The 17,779-nt window shown below is 45.3% G+C and overlaps 1 protein-coding gene across 1 annotated transcript; it reads left to right on the top strand.

The window, feature by feature from the left end:
* The first annotated feature begins 2,313 nt into the window (after positions 1 to 2,313).
* NHP2 (NHP2 ribonucleoprotein) lies at positions 2,314 to 12,090 on the top strand. The gene is made up of 4 exons (XM_086951652.1): positions 2,314 to 2,647; positions 3,141 to 3,210; positions 9,453 to 9,558; positions 11,774 to 12,090. The coding sequence occupies exons 1-4, from the start codon at positions 2,494 to 2,496 to the stop codon at positions 11,897 to 11,899; spliced, it is 456 nt and encodes a 151-aa protein (XP_086807778.1). The 5' UTR covers positions 2,314 to 2,493; the 3' UTR covers positions 11,900 to 12,090.
* Positions 12,091 to 17,779: the final 5,689 nt, after the last annotated feature.

Here is a 17,779-nt window from a genome sequence, read left to right as displayed (position 1 = left end):
GTGATACAATACTTTAGGACCTATTTATGGGAATCGAGGTTTGAACTAAGAACAGATCAAGATCACAAATTTGTGATGGATATTTTCACAACTAAAGGTGGAATAAAGACAAAGCCTTGTATGCAAAATGGTTATTTAGACTTCAAGAATATTCTTTTGATATAAAATATGTACCTGGCATGAGGAATATCAAGGCTGATTGTATATCACTGTTACAATTGCCTGTATGGATGACTGTGAAACAGATGAATGAGCAGTAGCTAACCTGGTGATGCCACTGGATGTTGTGATTACTCCAGAAAAGTGGCAAATTGCTTTGGATTGTCATGAAAGCTTATTGAAGTAAAACAAAATGTGGCAGTTGGGTGGAGAATGGAATGTGTTAAAGATGATTTACTTGGAAAATGTAATTGATTTGGTCCGAATTGTCAGTAGTACATGAACTTTTGTAAAGAGGAGAGGGATTAGTGATACCAGAGTCAATTCATGGGAAACTGATTGAATTACTGCAGGAAGGACATGGTGGCATGCCAGCTATGAAATGTCAGGCAGGTATGAACTTTTGGTGGCCGATCATGGATTGGGATATAGAAAGATATGTGAGGAATTGCAAAACAAGTGCTATCAGTGACAAATCTTGTGTAATTAGGAAGTTTCTGATTGTTTCAACAAAATATCCAGATAGTACATGGCAGAAACTGGAAATGGAAATATGCGACCCTTTCAACTATTTTGGATTTAATGTGAAATTTGCTTTGACCACGAGTGACTATTATTTCAAGTGGCCTGAGGTTTGAATTGCAAAGGAAATCAAAACGGACAATTTAGTACGTTTTTGTAAGGTTGTATTTGCAAGAGAAGGAATTCCTCATGAGATACTTACCGACAATTGTCCTCAGTTTTTGGATTTTGGATTTTACAATATACAACGTTACAGGACAGCGTTGTATCATCCAAGGCTAAGTGGTTTAGTCAAGAGATTCAACAAAATATTGGTGGAGTGCTTGCAGTTGGCTACTAGAAGTAATTTGGACTGGGAAAAAAACATGTTGTGTAATTATAGACCCACACCCCATTCAGTTACTAATGAGTCACCATTTATGCTTTTACGTGACAGGGAGCCTACAACAGTGACTTATCCTTGCTGGGTAAGGAAAGAGATGAAGACTAGATATGATGCTGAACAGGTAAATGAGAGTGGAAGAGCTACTAAGCAGAGTATTTATTAGCAAATGCAAAATGATAAATTTCTAACTGTGCATATTTGGTGTGGGTGATTGGGTGCGAGTAAATTTGGGTAGTAATGTGAGAAAAGGTGAATCTAAATTTTCTGGAAAAAATAAAAAAGTAGGGGGTAGGTCTCTGGTGCTGGAAGGTGGGGAGAAATGGAATGTGAGGAGATTGGTGCATGATCGCAGCATGAAGGGAGGGGATATTGTGTTAAGGGTGCTAGTGTCAGATTTGCAGCACTTAATTTGAGGAGGAAAAAAATATATATTATATCCACAAAGAGAAAGGAAAGACCTTTGTGGTTGAAGGACTATTCAATACACAGAATTTACCCTGAATTAGTTGTTATGTTTAAGTCAAATACTAATAGAATGTATACATACAAGTAAAACTGTACAATTTCTTGTTATTGGGGAGGATGTGTATAAAGCAAAGCCTCTTTAAATTTAGAATTTAGGGCAAAGAATTGGAGAATGTTATAATGTGAACAGGAAGTGGTAGCTGGGCGGCTAGAAGAAGCACTGTTGGGGGTCCTGTACTCTACGCCTTATATGGTTAAATAAACATCTTTTCCACCTATAAGAAGTGGTTTTTCAAATGACAGTTCCGTGTCCAGACTCCCAGGGTGAATGGCATGTTTTGTGGTCATCCAAATGTACATCCCTTTCACAGCCATGCCAACATTTTAGGACAGGGGAGTGGGAGATTGTAAAATAGAAATAGGGAGAATGTAATTTCCCCATTGGATTCTATTGAACAAGATGCAATTTCAGGCGGGAGATAGTTAAAAGAAAGCCACTTTTGGCTTAAAATCGGGATTCTCCCGCCTGAATCGGGTCTCTTGGCTTGTCTGCTTTTAGCCACCCTCCGTGCTCTAAATTAAATCTCAGTTGGACACTCTCTCAGACTCCTGACCTCTCGGGTTCTTCAGATCTGACGGTCTGAGCGCACCCTTTATAAAATTGTTGTATTGATTGTATTTGCATATTTCTATTTTCAACAAGGATTGCTAGATCTTTTATGACTACCGTTTGTTCGTTGTATTCTGCAACTCAGTTATGTCGCTATGTGGGTTGTCCTAGTGTTGGCGTTATTTCTACATAACATAGAGCGTGTTTTCTATATATCTGATCAGTGGGCGTTCACGACCCGGAAGCGAACTTGAGTTGTTCTTCCGGTATGTAAACGTGCTATTCTGATCAGTGGTGATTGCTGCTATCCGTTATCACAGTTCCTTGCTCTCGGCAGCCTCTTATTTGCGCCATGGTGAAGGTAAAGGTGGAAGCCGGAGCGGAGGAGGCTGCTCCGGAGACGCCCTCTAGAAACTATTACGAGTTGGTGGTCCATCTGAATCCGATAGCGAAGCCCCTGGCGCCCCGTAAACTGTGCAAAAGGGTGTACAAGCTCGTCAAGAAAGGTGAGGAGAACACTGCTCCGCTACAGGGCAAAACGCAAGACCGTGGGCAAGCCAGTTAAAATAAAAAGAATGCAAGTACGAAACGGCGTTAAGGAATTTGCGCATGGAGTCTGCATACAAGGAGCAACGGGCGCCGGATTAACGGAAAAATAAACCTTGGTTTTGGGAGGGGGAGCTGGGGCGTGTGAAACCAAATTAAAGACCAGTATGTAATGTATTCATTTTATTGGGGAGCTGAGAACAGTAACTGTGGCATCATTAACCAAATAGTGTTTACGCGTCTTTATGTTTACATCCCATAGTTAAACTTTACGACATCTGAGTGAAATACCTATTTACGATTTTTCCCGGACTTTGGGCAGGGTATTCAGCTCAAATCCTACTAATTGCAACCAATCAGAGGGAGGGTGAGGGACGCTAGAAGACCACCTACTGCGTGTCTAAGTCGATGCGAAGGATTTTGCTGCACCTAACTTTATTTTTTCTCTTTTAGCTTCTAAACAGAAGCAGATCAGAAGGGGAGTCAAGGAGGTGCAGAAATTTATCAACAAAGGAGAGAAGGGGTAAGATTTTTTTAATGTTTTACCTCACCCCTTCTGTAGGTAAAACAGCCCTGTCACCCAAAGAGTTGAAAGAACAAGTCCCTTACCAGTGTGCGATAGTGAATGAAGCAAGCTTCCGCAGCTGTAAGACCAGCATCCCTTCCCACTGTGCATTAAGTGCCCGCCATGTTGAATGCGGGGCTTTCAGATTCTGCTCTGGTAGTCCTCCCCACGCCCCAGTATCCGGTTTCCTGCCCTCTACGAGTAGATTGGAGAGCTTGTTTTATGTTGGTGTAGTGAGCATGTAGCTATCTCTTGTTTCATGTCTTGTTAAATGCTTGTAAAGCACGTTTATGTACTATTAACTCCCAGTTTCAAAGCACCGGGAGTCAGACGACCTGAAGAATGGTTGTCTATTACAGAAATGGACACGCATAGCTGAAACTCAGTCAGTAGGTGGTTGTTGGGTGACGCACAGGTCAGTCTTGAAGTGCGAAGGGGTGGTATGACTATTGGTGGGAAGAAGAGGGGATGAGGCAGATAGTACCTGCAGTCAGATTTTGCATGGTGCTTTTCATTAATTGAGTAATCTGTCGGTTTACAGTTGAAGATGAGGTTGGGGAGAAGGGCTGGGAGCTAATAAGCACACTGTACTTCATTTACATCTGGTTGTGGGAAGATGGAGACAACAAAGTTCGATACTGTTCGTCCTTATGTCCAGGAGGACATTCCGTAGCACTCGTTAACGCTTTCTGAAGTGTCTCATCCTAGGTTGCCTAGATGGCGGCCCTGCTAAAGCCCATATGCTCTTGGCATACCTAATTAGGGCATTAACTCATTCTGTGCATGTTATAAACTAGCAGAGGGTGCTGAATCCACATTATTTTGTTCACGGTCAACAATCTGAGATAATTAGGAAAGAATGCCCCATCGAGTGGTGTAAGAGCTCTTGTTCTATATTGAGGGGCGTGGGACGGTCAAAATGGTGCATCCGAGAATTGTAGAAATGCTACTACCATGAGGATGGGGTGGGAAAGCTGGAATGATGGGCCTGTTATAGAAAAGGATTTTGCGGTTGTAAAACATGAGTCTTGCAAAAAAAAGTAAAGTTTGTAATCGGAAATTCCTTTAGTAAAAACCCCAAAAAAATTATAAAGCGGGAAACCCCATCCCTGTGCTGGAGTGGTAAGCGTTCTGCAGTAATCTCTCTCTGGAAATCCTTTTGGGCAGTATCTGGGGTCGTCCGAGGCGAGCAGATGGACTGTTGTCCTAAGGATTACTGCACACTTTCTCCCATGTCTTCCCAGCAGCACACTTTTTTTTAAGGGAAAGAAGCTGCTTTAAAAATGTAGACATGCTGGATTTGCGAATGCAGGGATAGAGAACTGGGATTCCTCAGAGGCCTCAATCCCTGCGTTCTGAGTCATTTGTGGACGGTTGAAAAATGCAACCTGCCCGATTAATATGCTGGAGGCTGTGCGATCATCTAGGAACAGTATTTTGTGATACGACTACTTACAGCATCTGATAATCTGTGGCTTGAAGCCTTACCTTAAAATATCCCTAGGTGTCAGACTGGATGCAGAAGGTTTTCTAGCAGTACCCGTGCACACCAGTAGGTGGCGCTCAGTTTAGCGGCATCCATGCTGTTCGTGCCACCTCAAATCACGGATGTCCGTTCTTTACTTTCCGACCTGGATAGCACAGATCCGGTCTGAGCTACCACTTAGTCACTTTTTGATCCGACATTTTGTTGAACTTTTTAAAAGAAATTTCTCCTGGTGTGAGGTCATGTCACCCAAGAAACTGTCTGTTTTCAAACCCAGATGGCCTGTCGGAGGCAAATGTCCCCACACACTTGGTGCATTTGTGGTACTTGGAGTGAGACCACAACTCCAAGACTTGTGAGGGCTGCTACGCCATCCATCCCAAGGTGCTGAGGGAGTGCTCCCTCATGCTCATCGTCCCCTAATGACATTTGAGTCAGTGACGCTCTAAGTCCTGTTCGCTCAGAGGATGCCAGGACCTTTCGTGGAGCCCTTTGCGACGGTCGTGGTAGCACTAAGTCAGCTTGTAGGGCCCAAAGCTGAAGTTTTGCTGCATCTGTCAAACTCTGCGGAATCTGGGCATGGCCGGGACATCAAGACATTAGTTCAACACCTACTGGTTTCTATGAACGCGAAAGCAAACTAACTCCACGAAGATGCCTAGCAGGTTACAAATGTCTCCTCCATCCGGAGGTAGTGCAAGGTCTCTTTCAGCACTGGAGAGAGCCTTGGTTAGATCTGTTTGCCAGTGCTGAGAATTTGCAATCTCTGCAGTTTTGCCTGTTGGGGATTCTTGCTTGGAGACCCTTTTTAGGTCTCTCGACCTATCGATGCGCGCAAGCGCATCGAGCGGAGCGAGAATTCATGTCGGCAAAACACAAGTCAAACCAAGGGCTTTCAGCCCCGCGGTTTTCTTGCAGTTCACGTGTACATGCACGCGCATCGCATGCAAGCCCAGCCTCTCGCATTCCCAGGCTCTCCCGCCCCCATCCGGCATCAGGCACTCCTCCCACACCTCACGGACATCTGCATGCAAGCCCAGCCTCTCGCATTCCCAGGCTCTCCCGCCCCATCCGGCATCAGGCTTCTCCTCCCCTAGCAGCACTCCTCCCACACCAGCACCTCCCCCCTCCCACACCAGCACCTCTCCTCTCTCTCCCCGCAAACACCTTTGCATGGTTTCTGATGGTGACCAGCCTTTCTCGTCCACTTATCACAAGCCTTGTAAAATACACTCCCGAAGCCTGTCTCTGACCTGACTGTGTACGGACAGCCCTTCTCAGATGCAGGGCCTCGGTTTCGTGATGTGGTGGTTGTAAATCTACACGTCCTGTGTGTGGTTCGTTTGTAAACAGTTGTTGCCGACATGTCCGTCCGCTCCCAGGCCTGACTTGTTTCTTTTTACTTTAAAACTACTTTTTCCAATTTCAACTGTCTGGGAGTTCCCTTGTTTCTCAGACCATGGTATTATCTTCTTATTTCTATCACGTCCATCGCTAAAAATGGCCTTCAGCTGAAGGTGTGGCAGAGCCTATTCTTTTAAGAAGCAGTGATCCGTCACGTGTTTTTCTTTACGAGCCTTGGTGGCGTTCCCTCAGTAAACACACTGGGTTGGTTCGCCATTGCTGTGACGTCAGGGCTTCGAATAGTTGGGTTACGTAAGGCGTACCGTGGATCGTAACTACGTACAGGCAGGCAACAACGCGCCAATAAAAGCGAGGAAGGCTTACAGAAAACATCCTCTGCAGCGGGGCTTATCTCGACTGGGACAGTAATTCAAAGTGAAATGTTATTACTGTTTGGGCTTCTTTGTGCGCCAGCAGGCGGAAAAAAAAACAATAGGAAACACCCGACCCGGCAGAGTCAGCACTCCAGACTGTCACAATCCACAGAAAGCACGTGCGCCCCACAAATAGGCCATCAGCTCCACCGCATGCCTTCAACCCTAGTTATATTTAATTATCAGCAGCAGCATTTCTCTTGCGTCAGGCCACATCAAAGGCTCTGTGCCACTTTCACCCACACAGCAACACTTACAGACACGCAACGCCACTCACACCCACGCAAGCCCACTATCATCCACGCAACACCACACTCACCCACGCAACGCCACTCACTCACGCAAAGCCACTTTCACACACACAGCACCACTTTCAGACACGCAAGCCCACACTCACCCGCGCAACGCCACTCACCCGCGCAGTGCCACTTTCACCCACACTGTACAGTGCACAATAGGTCTCGCAGTAGGAAAGTTGGAGCTATTGGTTTTGTAAATGACAAAGCCCTTTATGTTTTTAAAATGAAAACAAAAATAAAAGGCATTGTTATTTGCAATTGTAATAGCTCCAACTTTCCTACTGCGAGACCTATTGGCAACGCCAGTGCTTGTTCTCAAGTGAAGCTCTGGCCTCCTGTATACCTATCTGCCAATACCACTCCTGCCCAGAGGTCTCAAATATCAGGAACAATCTGGCCCACATAATTCTTGTGGCTCCAGATTGGGCACATAGAGTTTGGTATCCCTAACTGCTAACCATGGCTATAGGTCCTCCAGTCAGGCTGCTTCTTGAGAGGATTTTCTGTCTCAACAGGGGACGGTTCTGCATCCAAACCTGTGCACCCGCCACTTTCAAGTGTGAAGATTGAGCAGTGACAGTTTTCAACCTTTCTCTTGGAGTCAACTGTTCCGGCAGCCATGCGTTCCTATACCAAGATTGTATACACCTGCTATTGGTACCAGTTTGTGTCATGGTATCTTACCCAGAATATTGCGCCCTCCCACTGTTTCTGCACTGTTATCTGAGGTTATATTGTTTGCTTTGTGTTGGTGTAGCAGGGTTCTACTCTGGGGTTGCTAGGCCAACCTTCTCTCTTTAACTCACCTATTGTGGCTAAAGTTTCTTAAAGGCTTGTAGCATACGTTTCCTTCTTTGCTGTTCATTATTCCTTAGTGGGACCATACCTCCTCATGTGTGCATCATTTGAGCCGCTATACAATTCCCACTTAGGCTCTTGACAATAAAAACAGGCTTTTTATTGGCCATAACATTGGAGGGTCAATGAATTGCAGGCACTTTCTGCGCACCCCTTTTATACAACCTTATATTCAGACAAGCTGGTTCGCTGGACATGTGCCTCCTTCCTTCCAAAGGTTGTGACTCCCTTCCATGTGGGCTGGAACCTCACCCTTCCTATCTTCTTTCCTCCACCTCACATCTCCAAACAGGAGGAGAGATTGCACTGCCTGGACCCAAAAAGAGCATTGTCGTTCTACTTTGACCGCACAAAAGGATTCCAGGTGGACAATCAAGTTCTCATGTGTTTGTAGGCAGTGCAGAAAAAGACCATCTTGCAATGGATTGTTCTCTGCATTAAGGTCTGTTGCACATTGGTCAAAAAGCAACATCCGAGGGCTTGTGAGCTCACTCCACCAAAGCAAAGGCTGCGACCAGTGCGTTAGTGCACATCGTTCTGGTCCTGGAAATCGATCAAGCAGCAGCGTGGACCACGCTGCTCACATTCACTAAACACTACTTCCTGGAAAGTAACTATTCATCTGGTAGAGACTCTAGCCACAGATTCTTCACCGATCCTACCTAGTCTGCAAACTGATTACGTAGTACTTAACACCCTTTTCAGGACCTTAGTTTGTCAAACCAGTGGTCCATGCTCATTGTGACTTTGCTGTCCTGGCGTGGAAAGTCGCAAAAGTACCTATTGTCAGCATGCAGAGGTGGTGCTTATATAGGTAGTGCACACTTCTCTTCTGGTGCAGATGACGTAGAACCGATCCACTTAGATGGCCGGGGATATTCTAAGGTGAGGAGTCTGCAGCTAGATGGGGTCTCTACCAGAAAAAGCATTACTGAAGCGAAGTAACTTGTTTGTCAGTCGCATAGCAAAATGATGGGCAAGTTGAAGACCATCTGTGCGCAGTCTGCCCCCACTATATGAGACTGCTACAGACACATGGCACCTTGTATAGTTGGTCCACATAACTTCATCTGCTGTTGATAACCAAGCGGCTATGAGGGCAGTGTGTTGTACCAAGCGAGACAGATGGAATATGATGCTGGTTCTTTATATGGGCCTTTGCTGGGAGTATGAGAGACTGCTGTGGGTGGTAAAGTGAGTTAATGAATATGTACACTGTATCTGTGAGAGGGAGGTTGATTAGTGTCTACAGGTGGTTTCCCTTTATTTTTCTTTTAATGTCTGTACTGTGCGTTAACCCTTTCAGTATGCTGCGTATTACCCAAGAGAGCATCATAGTGTGTGGGGGTGTTTTTTGGTCTTTGAAAGGTTTAAAGGATCTGGGAATGCTTAAAAAAAAGGCAGGGGGGGTTGTTGGTGAGTAACTGCGTCATTGTCTTTGGGAGGCAAAGCATGAATAGTGCCTGGGAGGCTAAGCATGAATAGTGCCTGTAAAGACACTACAGGGCTGCATTTCAAACGCATAGCATTCACTCCTTGCTTTCAAACTGGCATGGCCCTGACTTCAAGCAGTGCATTATGTGGAACAAGAAGCGCAGTAGTTCTCTGCATGTTGAACTCATCAATATTGTAGTATTGACAGACTTGTATAGCTTTTCATACCTTTAATGCGATCACGAAGCCTTCCAGTTCGCATTGCCTCCTGGGTGCGTTTTCGGAGAGCATTTATTGTTGTCTGGGATAGAGGAAAAACTAAATATTCCCCCATGCTCATTTCAGGATTGTGATCCTTGCTGGTGACACTCAGCCCATTGAAGTTTACTGCCACTTCCCAGTGATGTGCGAGGACCGTAGTATTCCATATGTCTATATACCATCCAAACTGGTGAGTATTGCTAGTGTTCATATTTCTGGTGAGTTGGTACATTCAGTTTGGGTTTATGTGGAGAGTTGTATTCAAAGCACAAAGTCTGTTGCATCAAAGAGTAATTTGTCTGTTGGTGATGGAACATTTATCTGCCGGCCACATCCCCTGCTTACTCACCCCACGCAGATTGGCGCAGTCTCCTACTTTGCCCTTCCTTTCATTGTACAGTGGCTTAGTGTTTAGTTGAGAACATTTTGAATGGTTACTATTTTGTATCTTCCTGGTTTGTTATGGATTCTGGTTTCTATTTTCAAGACTGTACACAAAGGTACTCTATTCTCATTGCCCCCTACAGTTCCTCATTGTGGATTCCAGTTTTCAACTTTCAAAGGAAGCCTAAAATGAACTTCCTTTTTAGAAGTTTGAATACCCGGGGCTTCCTTCATAAACTCTATAAAGCGCCTCATTTCTGGTTTGTACTTTGTAAATGAAGACCCCACCTCGGATTTTGCAGCCTGGGATTGCAAATTTTATGGCAATAAGGAAAACTTTGCGACCCCACTCCACAAAATTTGTGATATTTTTGCGGCAGGCAAAAAATGTACTTGTCACAAACAATACAGCTTGGCCATAGCTGGAGACTCTAAGTCACTTTACTGTGACCTGGCAGAGTGCCCAGGAGCGGCGCACCTTGTAACAGGGTGTCTGCTTTGAAAACTCAGCGCTCTGGTATAGGACCGCCCCTATTCCTAAGGTGTGTGCAGGGATGCAGAAGGAGCGGGGGGGGGGGGGCAAACTGAGTGGCAGGTATACTGGTGACTTGAGAATGGGAGCACAATGAGGGTGAGCAGAGGGGGTCCATGAGAGGCCTGAGATTGTTGGGGGACGGGTGTTTATCATGGAGGCTGGAGGGGGGTGGTTGGGTGACATTTTAGAGAGGATGTTGCGTTAAGCGACGGATTTTGCAACTAAGAAATCAGTGTTTTACTCTCTGCGTTGCCTCCACATCCTGTGATTCTGGACAACTTAGGAAACCGCACCACCTTTGAAAAATGACTTCTTAAATGTAACTGAAGCACAGGTAAAGCCCTTTAAACTATATAAAGCAACTATAACAACAAACAATGTTTTTGGGGTCAGCAGGTCCCAGGAAACGAAGGGCGGGGGGGCCTGTGTATTTTAAAGGCAGGCGACCGAGGTACACCTCTGCTGCCTTCTAACTTGTTGCTTACCCTCTTTTTATTGGCGAAGCGCAGAGTCTATAAAAGGAGGATCAGCCTCTATTTAGAGTGCCATTTTTTGCGGGTACTTTTGATTAAATAATACCGCTGATCAAAAATATATACAAATTACTGAAGATAAGACCTTTATTTAAAAAGTCTGTTGTAAGACCTACTGGAGCTTACTTCAGATGTTAAGCTAGGGGCGATGAGGGTTTTTCGATGGCAACTTCTCAAGCAATAGAATTGCTGGATACATTTGCACATAGAAAGAAGTAAAGTATGGTTTGTCACTTTCTGGGTTATTATATGTAAAGTCATCTGGAAGTGACTTTTGAATGTGACGTGGACTGTTGATCAGCTTTTTTTTTTTCCCTGTAGTTCACACAAGTGAAAATTAAATTTGCCTTCACTTGAAGGAAGGGATGTAGGTCGTTGACGACACAGATCCTTCAGCTAGAGACAAAGGAAGTAAAATCACAAGTACTGTACAGAAAAGGGAGTTTGTTAATTTGTTCGAGTGTGCATAGCTCTTGGGATTCAAACCACAATCTTGTGAGATTGTGTATGAGTCGTCACTGTCCCACAAATCGAGTACCGGAAGTAACCTATGCTGAGATTGTAGTGCTCTTTGTATGGTAAGCTACAGCCACCTGAGATATGTGCGCTCTACAATTTAGGATGTGGCATGACATCCTGTAAATTCTTTTCCAGTGATGTCTGGTGTTGACCCATTTTCTTGTGTCTGACATTTTGCTCCTTAAAAGTCGCTACCCAGGATGTGATGTTGAAACTCTTTGGGTGGGTTTGTGTGTAGCACCACTGTTAAAATAAAGTGTAGTTGGCCCCGTCGAGTACTAAGATAATGACTTCCAGCACTCTGGCAGCATAACCTCTGAAGCCCCTGGTGACTCGTGCAGCCTACGGGTGCACAGATTTCTCAGCCCCCTTTTCACCATGTCGACTATCACTACTTTAATTTACCATTGTAACACAGTTTTTCTTGCTTGCAGGATCTGGGTATGGCTGCAGGGTCCAAGCGCCCCACATGCGTGTTACTGGTGAAAGCACACGAAGATTATCAAGAGGCATTTGACGAGTGCGTGGAGGAGGTGCGAGAACTCCCAATGCCTTTGTAAGCAAGGAATCTGAACACCTTCATCTCTTGTGCAGCTGGAGGACTTTGCTGTGACTCTGAACTACCTTGTAGCATCGGACAGATTCCCACTCGCAAAGCACACAGTGGTTATGTGGTTCCGTCACTCTCCTGAAGCTTATTTTTTATATATTTTTGTTTAATAATGGACTGAAATAAATGCCTCGAGGCGTTTTATACGCGCTGCTGCTCTTAATAGTTGCCATGGAGAAGTCTTTGTTGCTTTGCAGAGTCTCAGTATTAAACCTTCAAGCATATCTGCCTTGATCCTAAGAATGTGAAAAAGATAGGCTTGTCCCTTGCAAATATGCGCCAAGCAAAGAACTGGCATGGCAGGGAAGACCGATTGGATGAACATGGAAGCTGGGCTGTCCAAGGCAGACATGCCTAGCTTGACCCCCAAGGAGAACTCTATCTTGTGCTGTGCCTATACAATGGATTAGATGTGCCCTTCGACCCCTCAATCGACTTGTGAGTCATGCACAACAGATATGCCAGATTTGGGGGAGGGGGCGCACAACTATGAGCGGTAAACGTCTTTTTATTTTTATACTGACGATAGCTGCTAGGCAGCCTTCCCACAGTGGTACAGGTATAAAGAGTTATGCCCCTAGATTAGAAATGTGCTGCCACTGCAGGCAGCAATAACATATCTAGAGCGGAGATGATGTGGCCAGTCTTACTCAAAGGTTCATGGGGGTTAGCTTTTCAAAGCCATTCAGAGGGCTTTCTTTAGCTATGCAACCATTATGTGTGTTCAGTTGAGGCCAAAACGGTGGTTGGTACAATGAAAATGAATGGTGGCAAATTATTCTGGTTGGCAGGCATAGTTTGTGGCAAAGCAACTGTTGGGCAGAACTGAGCGTCAGTACTGGTACAGTATAAAGGAAGTAAAAATGTTACTTGCCTGTAAGCATCTGTTGTAGTGTATAGTGATGTAGATTCACATGCTCTGCATATTCCTGCAATCTAGTACTGGGTTTGGATGGTTGCAATTTATTCTTCAAAGAAATCTTTTAAGTCACAAGGTGACGCCACCATTAGTTGGCAGTGTGCATGGGCACCATAATCCATGTTAGATGGTTTTCCACACAACGGGTGAGTAATATGCACATATGGATTGCATAAAACTATATTTAGTGATAGCAGGACTGTGATCAAAGCCACTTGCTTCCAGGGAGGAGCTGGGCACACGTGAATTTACAGTGCTACAAACAGATGCTTAACGGGTAAATAACATTTTCTGTTTGCAGCAGGTGTTTCTGTAGATACATATACCCTGCATTGACTGTAAATCAGTACCACCCTGCAAGTGGTTAATGTTACAGATGTCATAAAAAGGGTGCACAGGACAGACAGGCCTTTCATAGCCTGTTGCCTGGCTACTATGTCCACACAACAATGTTTAGTGAAGGTGTGTGTGGTTGACCAAGTGTCCGCTTCAGATATATCCGGTAGGGGAAATATTTCCCAAGAAAGCCATGTTCCTGCCTTCTTACAAGAAGAGTGCGCCCAGGGTGTGACAGAAAGGGCTCTTTTAGCTTTGTGATAGCAGGTCTGGGTACACCTGACTATCCATCTGGCAATACTGGCTTTGGAAATAGGGTGACCATTGTGTAGTTTAGCAAAGGCAATGACGTTGATCAGATTTGCAAAAAGGTTTGTTACTATCAATGTAGTACATGAGACTGCTTTTGACATCTACGGTGTGTATGGTTCTCTTAGCTACCAAGTCTGGTTGAAGGAGAGGATTTGGAGCTCTATGGTTTGGTTGAGATGAAAAGGGGAAGTCACCTTATGCAGGGACTTAGGGTTAGGTCTGAGTCTACCCTATCTTTGTGAACTTGAATGAAGGTTTTTTGAAGTGTGAGGGCCCAGAATTCACTAGTGCTCCTAAAAGAGGTTATACCCACAAAGAATGCTACTTTCCAGGAGAGGTTGCAGAATACTGGTGAGCACTTTGTCATGGTTTCACGCTGGACAAGGGGGAACCCTGAGAGGGAGATTACCCTTTTGAGGCCTTCCATGAAGGTCATAACAGTAGTTATGCTGAACAGGGAAGAATATTGCCTGTAAGCAGGTATGGCTGTTCAGTATAGACTTATTGCAGTGTACTTAAGGCCGGACTTCTAGGGGCAGATTAGCAAGCCCCTTGCAACACTTTTTTGCCTCTGTTTCGTCACTTTTGTGACACCGCGGCGGTGTTAACAATGTGACAAATTTACAATGTGCCGCATCCAGGGAAATGCGTCGCATTATATCTGCATCGGGTATAATGCATGCAGGAAAGCCTTGTAAAAGTGATGCAGCTAAGTCTACAACATTTCGCTGCACCACTTCTAGGACGCCACTGCATCAAAACCTTACACCTGCTTGTAGCAGGCGTAAGGAGTGACGCAGTACATAAAGTATAGGCCTCAACATGCATTGCTGGGGTTGCATCGTGCTTGCGGCATGACTCCAGCAATGCGTTAGAATTTCTGACACATCTGTCAATCCTTGCACCATGGTGGCGCAAGGGTATCGCAGGCTGGCAAAGGGAAACTGACGCATCTCTACAGAAGCATCATTCTCTTGTCAATCTGCCCCTTAATGTTCGAGAATCTAGATATAGTATCCTAGGCTGCTGGTTTAAGAGGGTATCCAGATGTTTGAAACTGTAGTAATGGACCATTATCTTACATATTGCTGCATAGCCTGCTCTTGTCAATGCACTCCTATGAAAAACACAAGCTGCCAAACCTCTGGATTAAGCTACTTTAGGTTGGGATTACTGATCTGACATTGGCTTGTGGTGAGGCTTGCCCTGTTTGGGAGCATCTTGGGGTGGCTTGACCTCTAGAAGCGTAGAATACATGGGGTGTATGGCTGGGGGTGGGAGGGTTAGCAAGAGGACCAGAGTCGAGATGTTTGCTGTATCTCCTAAACCACATAGGATGAAGAGGCAGAAAACCAAAGATACCTGACAAGTTAGTCCATAATGCATTGCCTGCAGCTATCTGGAGGCAAAGTTTGAGCAAATAGGTCCATTTGAGGATTGCCTAAAAAAGTATTGAAGGTCTCGTGTGTGGCGTTCCTACTCATGGCCTTTGACCTTGCAGGCCTGACCATTCCAGGAAGATTCTCCACCATGAGGTGGATGTTGGTGGCTGAGAGCTCAGAGCTAGGTGTTCTGTACCAAGAGGGCGTGAATGCAGCAGTTTCTCTAGGTAATCTATGCACCATGGGCCCTCTGTTCTGATGAGGACTACTTTGCTCTGAATATGGGGAAGAAAGGCTTTGAGTTTGAGGTTTAAGGCTAGGACCTCGAAATAGTTGCTCTGGGGCCCCCATTGGCGAAAGCCCCACAAACCCTGGACTGTTGCATGGCAGTAGTGCTTCCCCGAGCTGGTTTGAGAGGCATCTGTTGTAATAGTGACTTGCTGAATGGGATCTAAGAAAGGCCTGCCCTGTAACAGATTGGTGCTATTCCACAACTGCAGACAACCATGTACACTGTCCTTTACCAATACTAGATCTTCTGCTTGTGACCATTGGACTGAGAGGCACTGTTGCAGCAGGCACATATGAAGCAGGCCTGGTTTACTATGGTGATGCATGAGACATTCATGCCCAACAGACAACTCTTTACTATGAAGTGTTGGTTTGGGTGAAAAAGAGGCACAAGCTGCTAACAGGCCAGAACACTTTGTGGGTTGGGGTACTTCTTGCCTGTGACCAAATTCAATTTTGCCCCTAGGAAGTGTTGTGTCTGCACAGGTAGAAGGTTGGATTTTGTGGTACTGATGGTGACCCCGAGGTTGTGAAGGAGGGAGTCTAGGTGTGCGCTAAGCACTGGCACTTGCCTGTGTGCATGATTGTACAATTTTCTAGGTAGGGGAAGAAGTGTATGCTATAAGTAAGTGGCAACCACTGCAAGGCACTTGATGATGACCTTTGGAGCAGTGTTGACACAGAATGGTAACATTTAGCGCAGATAATGGTAGACATTTACCAGGAAGAGCATGTAGTGACCGTGTTCATGGGGATGTGAAAGTAGGCATTCTTGAGGTCTAACGTTGCATTAGTCTCCTTGTTGCAGCAGAGGAATGACCTCTTTTAATGTTACCCTGTGGAATACTTCAGAGAGGATGTACCGGTTGAAGGACCGGCGGGAGATGTACTTCTTTGGGATGAATAAGTAAAGAAAGTAAAAACCCTTTACCCAGATGTTGGAGCAGCACTGGTTCTATGGCCCCGTTTTGAAGAAGCACTTTAACCTATTACTCCAGAAGGCGGAGATGCTTTCTTGATCCCTAGGGATTGACGTTATAGCTGTCCTCATGTTACCGTTATGCACTGGGTCAAATGGTGGTATCTGGATGAAGGGGGCTGCATTGTCAATAGGAAGAGTGAGGGGAAACCTGCTGGCGAGTATGGTGGTGGATGCACAAAGGCGATAGGGCTAGTGCCCCTCTCCTTGCATGTGAGATACAGGGGAGGATCTGAGGCAAGTTCTCTTCTTGAAGGTGGGCTTCTGCTTTCGGGGTAATGTCTCTGAAGGCTCGAGTAGATCTTATGGCAATCCTGCTGATATGGGGGATAGATGAAGAGATGTTTTTGTCTCCCAGCCACCTCCTGAAGCTGTGGAAGGATCGGTTGCTCTATTGTCAAAGCCGTACACGGGAAGCCTCGTCAGCGCCTACTGAGGCATGTAGAGCACCTTCAGGCTCCATGACCTGGATGCGAGTTATACAGGCAACAAGGGGTTTTGAGTGGTGCAAACTTGCCAGAAAGTGGCAGGGCCTCAGAGGGCTGAGTATATGTTGAGTGGCGCAACACCCAGCGCTTTGGGGCGGTGCTCTACCTCAACTCCTTTTAGGAGGCCTAATGTGTTTCTGCATCAACTATACTCGCGCTCCTTCACGAAGGTGCAAAGGGTATAGGAAGCCTATAGATCTTCGTGCTCAGTTAGAGAAGATGGCCTCTATGCTAGGGGACAGCTGCTGAAGCAGTTTTCCTGAATGGCTAGCTTTCTCCAGTGTCTGGAGAAGAACGTTCCCCAAAGATGTTGAATGTCGTTGGAAGACTGTTGCTTCATTTTGTGGTGTGTCCACAGTCTCTCCCATCTATTTCAAAGCTGTTTCTTTGAATGGAAGTTAAGTGGGCCTTGCAAGTGGTGTGGTCCGGGGGCAGGCAAAAGGGTAAACATCTGGTGGTGGTTAGTCCACAGGAACTTTGTGTGATACTAAGGACAGTTCTGAAAGCGCTTCAGTTCTATCTCCCTGCGTATTGTATATTCTCCACTGGCAATTTTAAGACCAGTGATGCCAAGCAGTTTGGAAGTCCATTTCAAAACAGTCTCTGGGAGATGTTGTTCTGAAGAGAAGGTTAGTGTCTAGGCCTGTTTCTTCCAAATATCAGAGTTGAATAAACTGTTTGGGATGGGCGGTTGCGGGAAAAATGCATCGAAAATCTGAGCCCTGGCCATACATGTACTAACATGGGGTTTGGTGCCTATGCACTTTGACAACTATGGGAGGAGTTACCATATTCCTTATGATACGAAAGACTTCTTGGATGAAGATCAATTTTCAAACGTCTGAACCTAAAACATGTTGCTGTAGATACACATACGCCTGCCATCTTGTTATGAACTAAAATTGCAACTTATTTTGAAAGTGGTTAGGCCATTAGTAAACCCACATAGTTAAGGTTTGTATTGGTTCCCCCTGTGGATTGCAGGATGTCTACAATAGTAACAGCTAAAATGTTTTGTTCGAGGCATATGAGCTACAGAATACATACTTGTGCATAGATCGCCATCTGGTGTTGTGCTCGGATATTTGCACTTTGTTGTTGTCTTGGAAGAAGTCTTTGTAGT

This window comes from Lissotriton vulgaris, unplaced genomic scaffold (genome assembly GCF_964263255.1).
Source record: "Lissotriton vulgaris unplaced genomic scaffold, aLisVul1.2 SCAFFOLD_582, whole genome shotgun sequence".
In the NCBI taxonomy this organism is placed as follows: Eukaryota; Metazoa; Chordata; class Amphibia; order Caudata; family Salamandridae; genus Lissotriton; species Lissotriton vulgaris.
This window is presented reverse-complemented; position numbering and strand designations above follow the sequence as displayed.